Source organism: Carya illinoinensis, chromosome 11 (assembly GCF_018687715.1).
Source record: "Carya illinoinensis cultivar Pawnee chromosome 11, C.illinoinensisPawnee_v1, whole genome shotgun sequence".
Taxonomy (NCBI): domain Eukaryota; kingdom Viridiplantae; phylum Streptophyta; class Magnoliopsida; order Fagales; family Juglandaceae; genus Carya; species Carya illinoinensis.
The window spans coordinates 36,297,720-36,312,808 of record NC_056762.1 but is presented as its reverse complement, the minus strand read 5'-3'; the positions used below and the strand labels follow the sequence as shown (position 1 = coordinate 36,312,808).

General features: G+C 36.9%; 4 protein-coding genes across 5 annotated transcripts; 3 read left to right on the top strand and 1 right to left on the bottom strand.

Moving 5' to 3' along the window:
* The first annotated feature begins 231 nt into the window (after positions 1-231).
* LOC122281799 lies at positions 232-2,506 on the top strand. 2 transcript variants are annotated; one of them, XM_043093598.1, is made up of 7 exons: positions 260-607; positions 735-1,121; positions 1,198-1,312; positions 1,414-1,495; positions 1,584-1,635; positions 1,769-1,823; positions 1,931-2,506. In XM_043093598.1, exons 1-7 carry the CDS (start codon positions 473-475, stop codon positions 2,107-2,109), a joined length of 1,005 nt encoding a protein of 334 aa, XP_042949532.1. In that variant the 5' UTR covers positions 260-472; the 3' UTR covers positions 2,110-2,506. The 2 variants fall into 2 exon arrangements, with proteins under 2 accessions (XP_042949533.1, XP_042949532.1); XM_043093599.1 differs by lacking the exon at positions 1,769-1,823 and having other exon boundaries at positions 232-607; positions 1,414-1,635; positions 1,931-2,072.
* Positions 2,507-4,186: 1,680 nt separating this feature from the next.
* Positions 4,187-6,164, bottom strand: LOC122280762 (beta-carotene hydroxylase 2, chloroplastic-like). Its single transcript, XM_043091779.1, has 7 exons — positions 5,520-6,164; positions 5,364-5,423; positions 5,202-5,273; positions 4,932-5,066; positions 4,648-4,773; positions 4,498-4,554; positions 4,187-4,418 (listed from the first exon to the last, which is right to left on the bottom strand). The coding sequence occupies exons 1-7, from the start codon at positions 5,913-5,915 to the stop codon at positions 4,341-4,343; spliced, it is 924 nt and encodes a 307-aa protein (XP_042947713.1). The 5' UTR covers positions 5,916-6,164; the 3' UTR covers positions 4,187-4,340.
* Positions 6,165-11,579: 5,415 nt separating this feature from the next.
* On the top strand, positions 11,580-12,638 carry LOC122282447 (protein FAR-RED IMPAIRED RESPONSE 1-like). Its single transcript, XM_043094399.1, has one exon. The coding sequence runs from the start codon at positions 11,580-11,582 to the stop codon at positions 12,636-12,638; it is 1,059 nt and encodes a 352-aa protein (XP_042950333.1).
* Positions 12,639-12,657: 19 nt separating this feature from the next.
* Positions 12,658-14,056, top strand: LOC122282446 (protein FAR1-RELATED SEQUENCE 5-like). Its single transcript, XM_043094398.1, has 3 exons — positions 12,658-13,413; positions 13,819-13,896; positions 13,982-14,056. Exons 1-3 carry the CDS (start codon positions 12,658-12,660, stop codon positions 14,054-14,056), a joined length of 909 nt encoding a protein of 302 aa, XP_042950332.1.
* The last annotated feature ends 1,033 nt before the right edge of the window (positions 14,057-15,089 follow it).

Genomic DNA, 15,089 nt, shown 5'->3' with positions numbered 1-15,089 from the left:
AAGAATGCCCCATTTTGTAGCTGCCAAAACCGCGGCAAAAATGTTACTCTTATTGGCAGCACTCGTCCACATGCAATGGCGGTCTCAGGAAGCGCTAAACACTTCCCCCCCCCCAACACAAAAAAAAAAAAAAACCACTAATTCATAATTGGCGTTTTTTGGGCCTTCGGCAATGGGTTTTTGGCCGCCACTGAAGGCCAATTTTCTTGTTGAATGTGTAACAGATGAAACTATGTGAGCTTTCATATTTTGTTTTCTTTATGAATGGCTTCTGGTCAGCCATTTAATCCAAGAATCAGCATATCTATGTTAGAAAAGTTCGGTATCTAACTCCATACATCACATTTGAGTTTTGGATTCTCTCAGGGTGCCTAAATAATATAAAATATGGAGTCTTTTGATTGTTTCACGTGTAATTCTTTTGAAAATACGATGACCAATAATGCCAATGCTCATGTGATGAGTGTTATTGATGATGCCATTAAGATTTCCCTATATGCAACTAGGACTCACCATTGATCATATTCTTAGATTTCATCACAAGGAACAAAACACTGGAAAGCAAAAGAAACGACAAAATCCCTCTAGCGAGAGATTCCTTGTTGAGGTAAAAGGCATTTCATTATTCTTTGCTCCATTCTGTGGCACTAGCACCAGTATTAATCCTCCTTCCCTCCCAAACTTCATGTTTCAACCCTACGTGTTAACCATCCCCACTCATCATTCGATTTCAGAGGGCAATGGCTGCCGTTGTCAATTTCTCCAGCCAAACCCCATGCCCACGTTTGAGCTCCAGGGCAGAGGCATGGCTCGCCCACGGACCCAGCTTGCTCTACAAAGGAACTTGTCATTTTAAGAACAACAGCAAGATAGTACCTCAGCATGGCCTTTATGTAAGAAGGCAGGCAGAAAGCAGAATGTTCAGAGGCCGCATACCAGTTAGAGCTACTTTCTCAAATAGAAACTCAAGTTCTGGGTCAAGTTCAACGTCTTCATCAGATGCAATCAACAGATTCTACACGTGCATCAATGAGAAGAACTTGAAGCAACTACGTGAAATCATATCCGACGACTGCTATGTTGAGGACTGCTCCTTTCCCCAACCATTCCAGGGAAAAATGGTCTCTTTTTTTCCTTCCAATTTTTCTTGATAATTACTCTCATTACCATAACAGGGCTTCGAATGAACTATTGCAGGAGTTTATGCAGTTTTTGGAACAACTTACTGCATGCATGGGCCAGAATGTTAAGTTCACAATTGGACCTGTTTGTGAAGGAGATGAGTTGGCCGCTGGAGTGAAATGGCACTTGGGTATTCTCCCTCCCCTTTTATCTCCTTGTTTCATCTAGTTGTTGTTTGCGTGTGCCTACAAAATAATTCATCACTGACAAAGATCTTCTGTGATATGTTAGAATGGAAAAAGAAACAGATCCCCTTCACCAGAGGCTGCAGCTTCTTTGAGTGTTCAAAACAGGGAGAAAGAATAATTATTATGTATATCAGAAGAAACAAAACTAACTCACTTTACGCAACTCATTTGCCCAAACAAACCATTTTCTCACAAGATGGTAGTTATCTGCAGGAAAGCGCAAGTCGTGATTGAATCACCATTCAAGCCAGGAGGCTTTGCTCTGGTAATACTCAAAACCATTATTCTCATTAAACAAAATAGTGTTTGACAATATTGTGAATAGTGATGGCTCTTATCTAGTTTTCGACCCTTGGATTTTGTTAATCTTGTGGGCTTAATTCCATCATTAAATTCAGATTCTGTTGAAGACTGTGACATCATTATTTGATGATTTCCCCAAGGCCACCGAATGTATGTTGTTTAAACTTCAACCGATATTCCAAAAAAACTTAGTTTAGCAAAAGCATCATATCCTTCTCGAATCACCAGGAAACATAACTGATATATACTTTCTGTAGGGTTCCTGAGTCGTCCCCACGTAATAGTACAATGGATACTAAGGATTTACGCCATTCTTGTGGCACCTTTTATCAATCCTCTACTGGAAAGCTACATAAAGTTTTGGAACGTTGTGGCTCGAGCTCTTCTCATGGCAATTAACATTGTGCGCTACATTTATAAATTCTTCTTCAACTAGACGAAGGCGGCATGCAAGGCTAGCAGTACTAGAGAGAGCAATGGCTTCACGTCACCTGTCAGTGATCAGGGAGTCATCAATGTTAATACAATTGGACCAGGTGTCTAACAACGAAAGAACCACCAATGGTCTAAGAAAAGGAGCTGGGAAAGGGCGGAGGCCTTCCAATTAAGGCAACAATGGAACCATTCTTCTCTTTTTTCTTCTTTTTTTTTTTAAACTGGTTTTCTCTTGTTTCTTTAATTATCTCCGTTGTCAGATAATTAAGGTATAGAAATACAATTATATATAAGAGCATCAAAATTTGGACAATTACCCTCCATGATCCAGACTTTGGGTATATATATTTGTCTGAATTTGCATTTCCCAAGTGAAAATTAACACAGTTGTTCATGCATGTGGGCTTTAATTATGGAAAATTTTACTTCAGCACACACCATAGACAGTCAAAACGAATAATTTTTATAATAAGATAAAAGTAGGATTAGAATGCGGTACGTAAAATTTTATTTTATAGTCTCTTCTTCACTTCATATCCAGCAAGTATAAGAGAGAAACAGCATTATTACATATTTGATCACTTTTGTTATGTCGACAATTCAAATCTTATCTTACGATTCCTACCCTCTTATGACGTAGAATTAAATATTTAAAAATAATTTATTATATTTCACTTAAAAAAAATAATAATGATAAATAAACCAGATCACTCCAAAATCTTTGCTTTTGTAACACTTAATCCGTAGGAAGTTGATATGTGCACAGGGGGGTTTTTCCCCTTATAATCCCACTTATTGGTAGGCTGGTAGCAATTCCTTGCACGTCATCTCTTCCTGGTGAAGTACGAGTGCCTTGGACGCCAACATATGCCCCCAAATCCATTATTAAATATCATAAGGAAACTGCTCCTGTCTGTTTCCACTTCGGCCTATCATCACCTTTGGGTCCACCTCATTGTATTGGTCTACTACTTATGTTTGTCTGTTTTCACTTTGACCTATCATGACCTTTGGGTCCACCTCATTATATTGGTATACTAGTTATGTTTACTACCTTCCAAAAATAGAAAAAAAAATATACAATTGTTAGCTGGGCATGCTAGGCTATATGAATTATATAATAATAATAATAATAATGAGATAATTTTATAATCCAAACAAATAGTAGTTTCACTCTATTACACAATCTCATATCATTAAAAATTTAAGACCATATAAATAATTTTAACTATACGACATGATCGCGTTACGTTTTAGATTAGTGTTTAATTTGTGCATAAATCTTGGATTAACATCACAAATTAGTTGGGTTTTGATAATCTACAAGAGGTACAGTACCTGAATGGAAGCTGGACCCTGAAAGTGCTTTGGATGCAAGACCTCGGTCCTCGGTTTTCCCTAGGAATTATAAGAGATCGATCTCCATGTAGATGAATATCTATGAATATGTTGGGGAAAATTACATATATAAGTGGAAGATAATACTGGTAGCGGTGTTTAGTAAAAACATTCTGTAAAAACTTGAAACTTTTTGTAAGATTGTGCAACAATTGACAAGTTTTTATGGCTTTCCCACCAACTCATTGCTTTCAATTTTAGCAGACAATTGCGGATCTGGCGGCTTACCTTACTTGCTCAGTCCACACACATGACATATATATGGAAGTAACCTTACACACAACGAGTCGTAGTTCATGCTTTAGGGTTATCTTGCTTGGAGGTTTTGGACTGCACGGTTCTAGAAATAGTCACTTTCAAACTGGGCAAGTCAAGTTGAATTTAATCCGACGTGTCATTTACTCATCGAGCAAATATCAGTTTTCAGGGGCGATATCTTTTTTTCTTGTAGGTTGAATTCCATTTGAGTTTAATAGAACGGTATCGAGCTATCAACGAATTAATTCATTTACTATCCTTCAATCAATTTAGAAATATGTTTAGATTGTTTTGTGGTCACGTGGGTTAATGATAATGTCATTGGATGTGAAAACCATCAAAGTTAGTTACAGAAATAGCTAATTAATAATCTTGCATTGTCTTTGTTGATTGGGTCAATATCCATTTACGTTCTACATCAATGCAACAAAATCAAAGGGCTTATCATTGCATGTAAAACGTCAATTCAGACTAAATAACTTGAAGTAAGACACAAATGAATCGTTACGAATGAGTTTAATTTACAGATTTTGACAAAAGATAATTAAGTAGTAATCCCTTTCTATAGTTGACCATTCAAGAACCTTTGGATTGCTTAATCATTCGTTGGATTTCCTTCTCCAACTCTTCCATTCCTCCAACTTCTTCTAGCTCCTGCAAATAGCATTAGAGATACATGCATAAATAAGTAATGACAGAAAAACAAACTAAAGTCCTTGGATAATGCTCTCACCTTTGGACCCAAAAACAACCCGTATGGGACGCCACGAAATCTGTCCGAGTGATGAAGCTATGCAACAACAGAAAGGGGAATGAGCATGTGAGAGAAGAGGTAGGTAGGTGGGTAGAGAGGGAATCAATGCTCAAAATAGATTGTGTTTACATGGTGGGCTGCAGCAACTCTTCGTAAATAAGGGACATTGGCAATGGGTCCTACTGGGAATCGACGGTGGACGAGCCCGTCGTGCACAAACATGTAGGCCATCCCAAACACTGTGATTCCTAGACCCTGTTTTTTGTATAAAAATAAATTTAACAATGCAAAGCAAGGTGGGGTCCATAAGTTCTCCCCACGGCACCGGTCTAAGATCCGGTGACCGGCGTATAACAGCTATAACAACGACGTCGTTGAACGGGAGAGAGAGAGAGAGGGAGAGAGAGACTCACGGCACCGAAACAGAGTCCTGGAATCAGACCCTTGTCAGAGAGGCCGTAAAAAAGAAGAGCAATCGCTGGAACCGCATTGATTATGGCGAAAACATCGTTGAGCTCAAAGGTACCGTCCCTCGCTCGGTGGTGCGACTGCAGATAAAAGTCAAACCACGTAAATCAAACCAAAATAATTACCAGCGCTCTGAACTTAAATACAAAAGAAACAGGCTGCAAATCCAAACTTAGTACAGGAAAAATTCACTGCACTGCAGTTCTATGACCGACCTCGTGCATATTCCACATTGAAGCGTGCCACAACGCTCTGTGAGCCCACCTAGCCCAAAACTCCATCCCCACCTGAAACTCAACAATACCCAGAAAACAATATATCACGGATGTATTAAATTGTCAAGTTACGCTTATTGGAAACCGAAGAATTTGACTTACAGCAGCACCCACAGAAAGAGCAAACGTACCCAGCATTTCGAAGAGTGGGAATTCTCCACCCTGTCCATCAAATGTAATCCGATACGTATTTAAAAGCAAAAACATAATTAGCAGAAGAGTAAAGAAAATTAAGTTAATTTTAGAAGAAGATAGTACCTCCATTTGCCAAGAAAGTTTGTAAAAATTGGCCACAGCTGCCGTGGAAGTGACTCCGAGGCTGGACATGATTGCAGCGACCAGGTACGTGTATCTTTCGAATCTTTTTCTTGCTAACCTCTCTGTCACACGGGAGGTTGCGACCTGGTTCTTTATATTATCAGCCGAGTCGACAGTGTTTTCCTTCTCGACTTGAATGATATCCTCTGTTTTCTTCTCCATGACCAAGCATAGTCTCAAGCTCTTGGCTTTCCAACTTTTTCTCTGCAAACGGGTAGGCAAAGTTAGTCTAAGCTCGTAGGGGATCGATCTAGAATTGGGTCGGGGAATCCGGAAAGTCCTTTGCTTGAAACGGTCTGCTATTGAGCTTGAAGTAACCGAAACACCGGTGGCCATGGAATCTCTGTTCAAAAACAGGGTACTCCAACGAGCTCCCCAAAACGAATTAAAAAGACGATGGATTGGTGGGGGTACTTAACAAAGAATTATTCCCTTCAATCTTCGTAGTTTCTGTTATATACAAATAGAAACTCAGACCCTTGAAGATATGGTCGTCCGAGTAATAATACGTCCGTCTTGTTTTAGACCACCATGGAGTCCAAGGGTAGATCGAAGAGAATGACGTTCCTTTCTTATGTTTTTTATTCCAATACTACTACATACAACCGGTTTTGCGGAACGGGTGCGACATCGGTGACGTGTCAGTACACATCAGTTAATATTTTAATATTAAAAAAAAAAAGCAGAAAAAGAGAGGGAAATCAAAATGTTGGAAAGCTGGTTTCGTTTTTCATCCTCGTCTGAAGCAGAGAGAAGACCGGATACTACCGTGGCCTGAAAACGTCGTCTGAAAGTCGCCGGCGTGGACAAAACCGGCTGTTGAGGTCTCCGTCCGTCACTACTACTAGATCTGAGGGGCCTTCATACTCATTGTGGTCTATTGATTCGGTAATGAGTACAGTTTTTATTTTTCTGTTTTGTTATTTTTATTTTTTTATTGTTGTATTCTTTCGTTTCGTTTTACACAAACTGATTTAGCCTTGGTATTTTGTTTAAAAGGTTTTTTGGTCTATAGTAATGATGTTGAAATATGGTGTCTCCAGCTCCAGTCACGGCAAAAGTAGAAAATGGTTCTTCCATTACGTGTAATTTAATGAAAATGCATATCTAATATAATTTTTACAACTATAACACACATGGACTTGAAGCTAGAATAAACTTGCTTCTATGAAACATTAAGTTTTTAATGCCCGTGATAATCTCTTAACCGTAGGGTAGTTGATTGATTAAATTTTCAAATATAACCTAAAAATCTGACTAAATATTAGCTGACTAAATATTTGCTATATTTAGTCATGAGCAAGTATTCATATTTTCGGATGACTATATTTTCGGATGACTAAATATAAATTTAACCATGTGGCTCCAAGTCTCTTTACTATATCTAATGATGCTTTTATTGGTTGATATGTATTGATATCTCTCAAGAGCAAGTCTTCATGTCTAAAACAAACAATCAGTCCACTATAGAAATTGCTTTATGAATTAAAATAGAACATGTCACTAATTATTTAGATATCAAATCCGAGGGTGAGTAGGATAGATATTTAGAGATCAAATATCTAAAGAGGGAAAAAAATTGACAACACAAATTGAATGTTTGCTAGAAGAAGATTTTGTCAACTTGGAAAACCATACTTAGTGTAATAGCCGCTAGAAATTTAATTGTGGAATTTCTATTGATTTTAAGAACCTCGTGAAAACTCCGTAAGTTTACACGAATTGATTAATCGCATAGGTTTTAGCATGTCAACCTAGTTAGTGTTATCACTCACTATGGTACTAGAAATGCGATTTTAATTATTTGAGATAGTTAGAAGTGTCAGAATACATTATAGTCTACACCACTAGGCTTAATTGAATATTTAGGATTTTTCAGTACTAAGTTTGTTACGTTTATTTTTGGAGTGAATAGTAACCTCGGTAAACATACTAAGCACAGTGTTTTTCAAAATCACAGTGTGTAATGTCCAAATTAGGTTAGCAAAATTTTATTTGAACACATGGAAATATTTTAACCACCTTACTCTTCCAAGTCTACTCCACATTTGGAAAATATATTGAACTGATTTTTGTAGACATTATTGGATAGAATATTTTGAGATAATCTTTTATAGATATTTTGGGTAGGAGAAAACCACACTCAACTCTCAACTCCAGCCTTATCACCTCCCTTATCTCGTCCATAAGTATGTCCAGCCAGCACCCATGAACTTATCTTCAATTACACATTCCAATAAAAGATTATCAAACACTCTCTCTCGGATAACTTTTAAGAGTTCTTTTGCACGCCCATTTTGAAGCTGTTATAAGTGTTTTATCAAAAAGTCTCCTTCATATAAGTTGTTCCTTTTTTAGTCTAGTTTACATGGATATCTTATTTGACCCATTTGAAGATCATTTGGTTAGTCAAATATTATATAAACTATAGAAAGGTCATTCTGGAAGATAAACTGGAGAATATGTTATAGTTTGGAGTTTTTGACCAAGCTAATGGATAGATATTGGTCCGAAATTTTTATGGAGTATTGTTAACATGTATATATAACTATTGGTTGAGGATTTTTGCATGATTAAAGGTTTTGATGAAAGATTTTCTTAGATTTAGAAACTTAGAAACTGGAAGAGGAAAAACAGTTTCTGTTTTGAGAAAGTTTAACTCATTGGTGGTCTAAACCTATTCTAATGACTTTGATAATTTTATTGGAGGATCTTAAGCATCTTATATACATGTTATATTATTATTTTGAAGATATTTGATGTTAGTTTCAAAGATATGAAATTTTATGCAAAGAGATATTTAGATAAGCCAAAGTGTGAATATTCTTGGCTAAATTTATGTTTTGGTTAATTTCTAACCATGTGATCTTGAATTAGAAGCTTATATATGTTTTAGGAAATCTTTTTAAACCATGTAATGGTTTGGTTTGAAGATCATATATTTATAAGTCATATATCAAGAGATTTATCAAAACTAGTTGAGGAAAAAGTTTCTGTTTTTGGACTAAGTGTAAAACCAAAAACTCCAAATGTTATTTTGTGATTTTGGTGACTTTAGTTTGATGATTTAAAGCATGGTTGATGTTAGGATGATATTATGGATATGTTAGAAGTAAGATTTGATTTTTGAAATTCTTGGAGATGTTTTGATTTAAAGTCAAAACTTGTGATTCAAGTGCTTGAATCTTTTTACAAAAAAAGTTTGGTGTTGATTATTAGCTTTTTCTAAATGGATGTTTTAAGTATGGTTTTGAACTTAGGATTGGAAGATGTTTGTTGCAAAATTTTGGTTTAAGCATGAGTTTTGAAGTTGAAAGGAATTGTAACAAAAATCAAGGGAAATGACCTATGGATGTTTCGGCCATAGTGTGTTTTTCATAGTTGTGTTTTGTTTTAAATTTTTCTGAGTTGATATTTAAGTTTAGGACAAAATTTACATGAAGAATGTAAATTTTAGAAACTTTTGGAGTTAATATGCAAAATCCTTAAGTTATGGGTAAAACGGTCATTTTCTCACATGTAGAGAGTAAAATGAAAATTTTACTCTTTACGTTAGTATTTTCCATATTTCAAATTATTAGTGATTTAGTTCTAACTTTTAGAATCACTAATTACAGTTCCTCGTGATCGCACTTGAAGTTTTATAAGAAACGCGGAGATCGAGGTAAGTTAGCTTTTAACTTACTAGCAATCTACTGTGTATGTGTGCTAAGTAAAGGAACTACAGTGTATGTATGTATGTTATCATATATGTCATGCCATGCCAAGTTATCACGTAATTGTCTATTATACAAAATTTATTCTGTCATTAATTTTTATCTGTTACATAATATATTCTGTCATGTATTACTGTACATTACAAGTATGTCATGTCAAATATGTTGTCTATTATATGTTATGCCATGTTACGAAATGTTTCTATCTCAAGTTGGTCATGTATTTCAAGTTATGTTCAAATCACGTTATGTTACGTCAGGGCTCCAGTCCTTTCATATTCCAGTCACGTTTCATCTTGAGTACATTCAGTTTGTGTAGAATACATGGGGCCACAACAACTGTAGAGTATGTATTTAACTGCATTGTGATGTGTAGAATACATGGGGCCACAACAACTATGGAGTATGCATTTACACGTAAAATACATGGGGCCACAACAACTGTGGAGTATGTATTTAACTGCATTGTGATGTGTAGAATACATGGGGCCACAACAACTGTGGAGTATGTATTTACACGTAGAATACATGGGGCCACAACAACTGTGGAGTATGTATTTTTCATGTTAAGTCAAGTTTGCGTAGAATACATGGGGCCATAACAACTGTGGAGTATGTATTTACACGTAGAATACATGGTGGAATATGTATTTTTCATGTTAATTCAAGTTTCAGAGTAAGTTCATACTAAGTCAAGTTTTAGATCAAGTTTATGTCAAGTCAAATTCAGTTCATGTTTCAATTTAAGTTATGTCAATTATGCATTTATACTTTTACTGTCATCCATGCATCATTAGCATGTGTGGAAGTTTTTTTGTTAACTTGCTGAGATTTGTAATCAAATCTCACTGTGGTAGTCCCAACTACCATTTTTCTCGAATGGTAGATCTTTTTACAGGACCTGAAGGAGGATCAGGAGCTGACCAACTAGACACAGTCGACTGAACGACTGTGCATCGTTAATGTTAATATAGTAGTTAAATTACTACTTGTATGATGGAGTTGCATTTCTAGTACTTTTGGATCATAACTATTTTGGACTAGTGTTATGATCTTAGTTGTTCAATAGGTTTTTATGTATGAAGTATGTTTTAAACATTTGTGATATTTTCAATTTGGTGCATAGTATTACTAAAGAAAAAAAAAATTATCCGCTGCGAATATTGCATATTGTTAGATGCATGTTAGGAACATTGCATCTTATATGTCATGAACGGGGGCAGGTAACCTTGTGTTGCATGTCTCGACACTTCAAATGTCCGTTCGATCCCAAATGGAATTTGAGGGTGTCACACTTAGAATGGTTTGAGTAGGTACCAAATCTATGTCAATGTTCTCCAGCTTTGCAAATTTATAGTCAATGATAACTTTGTTGGTTTTATATATTCCAAGTGATTGGTTGGAAAGAATTTGCAACACATTGTTTCCTCCAAGTAATGTTGATGTTTTGGATTTTTTGTAGATATACATATCTTTGATCATGTTTTATATACTGGTTTATAGATTTTAATGTGGTTTAAGTTATATAATATTGTTATTGACAATTCATTTGCCTCCCTCTTAGAATGAGAAACGGAAAAGAAGACCCATCTAATTCAAAGCCATTTAGCTCAAATCCCCTACCCGCGGTATGTTATATTATTTAATATATCGAAAACATTATTTGTTTATTAGTTGATATTTATTTTCAATACACATCAATAACTTATTACAAAACATTTTAGGACATACCATCAACTTCTCCAAACATCTCAAATTACATGCACAGTTACTATGGACCAATGCCTGCGTGGTCACTGGGTTTTTTAGCATATCCTAGTGCCAACCAATGTACAATGCACCTACAGGTAATGATGTCATATCGAGTTAGATTTTATTTTAATTCAACCTAGTTTTTTAAAGGAGTTTAATTGCATTGTTTTTTTCTTTTTGCCAGAATGGTAGTTACCCCTTTCAACATGGCATGGAAGGCCCGGTATCTCGCATTAGTATAGGCTCCATTATGAGCAAATTCCAAGGTACCGAGGATAATAGAACTGATGGTTGGGAAACCGAATCGCCATGTACATCCTCTAGAGTTGATGAATGTTTTACGGATGGACCATTCGCACAAGATAATAGACCCGATGGTGGGGAAACTGAAACCCCCATATCCAATGCCAGAGAATCTGAGAAAGTGCAAATGGATGGTGATGATGTGCCAAAGTCCAAGATAGAGTTTAATTCCTTAGAAGATTTAATGAGTTACTAGAAGGAATATGGGAAGAAATGCGGGTTTGAGGTGATGACAAAAAGAAGTGAGAGGGGAGAGGATGGGACTGTTAGATATGTTACGCTTGCCTGTGCCCGTGGTGGGAAGGTCCGGAATAGGATTTTGAATGTCTCCAACCCTCGTCCGACAGGAAAGAGTGAATGTAAAGCAAAGATTAATGCCTCAAAAACTCCTGATGGAAAGTTTCGACTGAATTCAGTTCACAATATCCATAACCACAACCTTAGCCCAAAGAAATCACGCTTCTTTCGATGTAATAGAGAAGTAAGTGAATCTGTAAAAAGGGTCCTTGATACAAATGATATGGCTGGCATCCGAATGAATAAGAGTTTCGGTTCTCTTGTTGTTGGCGCGGGTGGATTTAAGAACCTCCCGTTTCTGGAAAAGGATTGTCGTAACTACATCGACAAGGCACGACATCTACGACTGGGCGCAGGTGGTGCTGGGGCGTTTCGAGACTACTTTTTACGGATGCAGTACAAAAATCCGAGGTTCTTTGCATTAATGGACCTGGATGATGACGGGAGGTTAAAGAATATATTCTGGGTGGACCCCCACAGTAGAGCAGCCTACCAATATTTCGGTGATGTGGTCACATTTGACACCACATACCTGACGAACCGGTATGGGATGCCCTTTGCACCATTTGTTGGTGTAAACCACTATGGGCAATCAATTTTGTTGGGAGCTGGCTTGATTTCCTCAGAGGATACGGAGACATTCGTGTGGTTATTTCAGACTTGGTTGCAGTGTATGGATGGTATAGCCTTTAAGGCTATTATCACTGATCAAGACAGAGCGATGAAAAATGCTATTGCAATTGTTTTTCCCGAGAGCCGGCATCGATTCTGCCTTTGGCATATACTTAAGAAAGTACCCAAAAAGCTTGGGAGCTATGCTTCCTACAAGACTAGAATGAAAACTGCACTAATGAGTGTGTGTATAACAGCCAAAGTGGGGAAGATTTTGAGAAATGTTGGGATCAGTTCATCATCATGTACAACTTGCATGAGAATGCATGGCTGCAGAGTTTATACATTGAGCGTGAGTACTGGGTACCGACCTTCTTGAGAGAGGTTTTTGGGCTGGAATGAGTACAACTCAGCGGAGCGAGAGCATAAATGAATTTTTTGACGGCTATGTTCATGCGAAGACAAACTTGAAAGAGTTTGTCGATCAATATGATAATGCCTTGAAAAAGAAAATTGAGAACGAAAATGTAGCGGATTTCCACTCATTTAATGTCACTATTCCCTGCATCTTAAGATCTTCCATTGAAAAGAGATATCAAGATTTATACACGAATGAAAAGTTTAGGGAACTTCAGCAACAACTTGCCCGCGTTATTGACTTGGACCCAGTTTTACTGAAGGTGGATGGTACTATAAAGACCTATGGTGTGAAGGATGAAGTTTGTCTCGAAGAGTTCACTAAATTGGTTACACATTCAATGGTCTTTAGTCAGGAAGATACAGCTGCCAAGTGTTCTTGGGGGTTGTTTGAAATGAGGGGGATAGTGTGCAGACACATCTTCGCTGTGTTCAAATATAACGGGATTAAATCATTGCCTGATAGGTACATTTTGGATTGGTGGAGGAAGGACATCAAAAGAAGATACATGTTAATCCACAGCAGCTACGACACAGTACAACAATGGGAGGATTCTATAGCTTATTCAAGTCTTTTGAACATATGTTATAAGATGATTACTCATGCTACGGGTTCGAGAGAACATACTTTGGATGCAACTAATAAGTTGCATGCAATGATTGAGCTGTATTCTGGCAATCAAGATCCCCCATGTTGTCCCAATGTTGATGGTACGACAAATGTTTTAATGTTGATGGTACGACAAATGTTTTGGCTACTGTTAGTTCTTCAAAATAAGTACTCAGTCCACATGTTGTGAGAGGGAAATGGAGACGTCCATCTCTGAGGAGAGCATCCAGGATGGAGAGAGACCTACGAAAAGTAAAGGAGAAGACGAAGCGAGCTCAGGGAAAAGGAAAACACAAACAGGTCCTTATATTAATTCTTTTTGTTTATCCCTTGTTGATGCTGAAGGTTATACGTGAAATATTTGATATATTATTTTCAACGAGATAGAGAAGATACACCAGTCGTAGACGTGCACAAGAATTTATTTGGCTTTGAGCAAGTAATAATGTTGATTTTTACATTTGTTTGATTCACAAGATTATAAAATTATAGTTATATTTGATTTTGAATCATTGCTCTCATTTTGAATCAGGCTGCTCGAGAATCTATACCAGCTCCTGACATTACTGAAGCCCAGCCCCAAGAAACATTTGTGCAAAGTCAAGAAAGTGTAAGGGGATCCCAACTTGTGGTTCATCGGTATTTATAAGAGTAGTATATTTCGGCTGTAATATAATCCTTCTCTCGGTCTACAGATGCTTGTTGGGTTGGATAGATCACAACCGCTTTCGACTGTATTAGATGGTTCACAACCATCCAAAATGCAATGATTGTCGTGAGTACAAAAAGTGCATGCAGGGCACGAGATTTAGATGGTATTATGGTTTGAGTAATGCAACTTGTTTATATTAAATGTTTTGTGATGAAGTACCAAAGTTCTTGTGCATGTTGGTAACTAGTTATCATTTGGCATGCCATTAATATATTTCGGTTTTTGTGTGTAGGTTGATGCGGTTTGGCTGGAAATACTAGTTACCACAAGAGCATGTTGAAAATATAATATTGTTATTTGAGAACTATTGGTGAAATGAAATTTGGCATAGTGAACATCTTCAATAAATATGGCTTTGAGCAAGTTTAATCATTTTGGGTTGATTTTGTACAAGAGCAAGAAGAAAAGCAAAGGTTTGGGTTGATTTTTTATGTAATGAATGGTTTGTGTTGATTTTGTATAGGTGTTATGAAATGGATTGGATACACACTCATTGAGATGGAATACATGTCCTTATATTGAATTTGCTTGGCAGTTATGTTTTGGATTGATTACACATGAGATTTTGAATGTTTTGACTGGTTTTTGGGTTTATAGTTGTATTTGGCTGGAAAAATGTAAAGGGATTGCTTATAGTGCATGCAGTTGGCATAGCTTTCTGGGTTGTATATGATGAGGGGGGTTATAGTGCATGCAGTTGGCAATATGACTGGGTTAGTGTTGAATGAGGATGTTTCGGATGAAGATACCTGCGTGGTAATCGAAGGGTGTATAGGTGATGAAGATAGTGCTCACTAATCGAAGAGCTTATCTGCGTGGGTAAGGTAAGATAGTGCATGTGTTGTAGTGCATCCGTAGCATGTACTACTGGGCATGAGTACAAATGAGTCTGGTTTTGCACGAGATTTTGAAGGTTATGATACCTGTTTGCATACAGGTTATGCATGGTTTGAGTAGTCTACGAAAAGTAAATGATTGATTTCTGGAAACAAAAAATACAACCCAACCACTAATGAATGTGTCTTATATTGAAACAAAGGATTTGATTTATAAAGACCTGCATTGATCCCTCTGAATTCAGCTTTAACAAG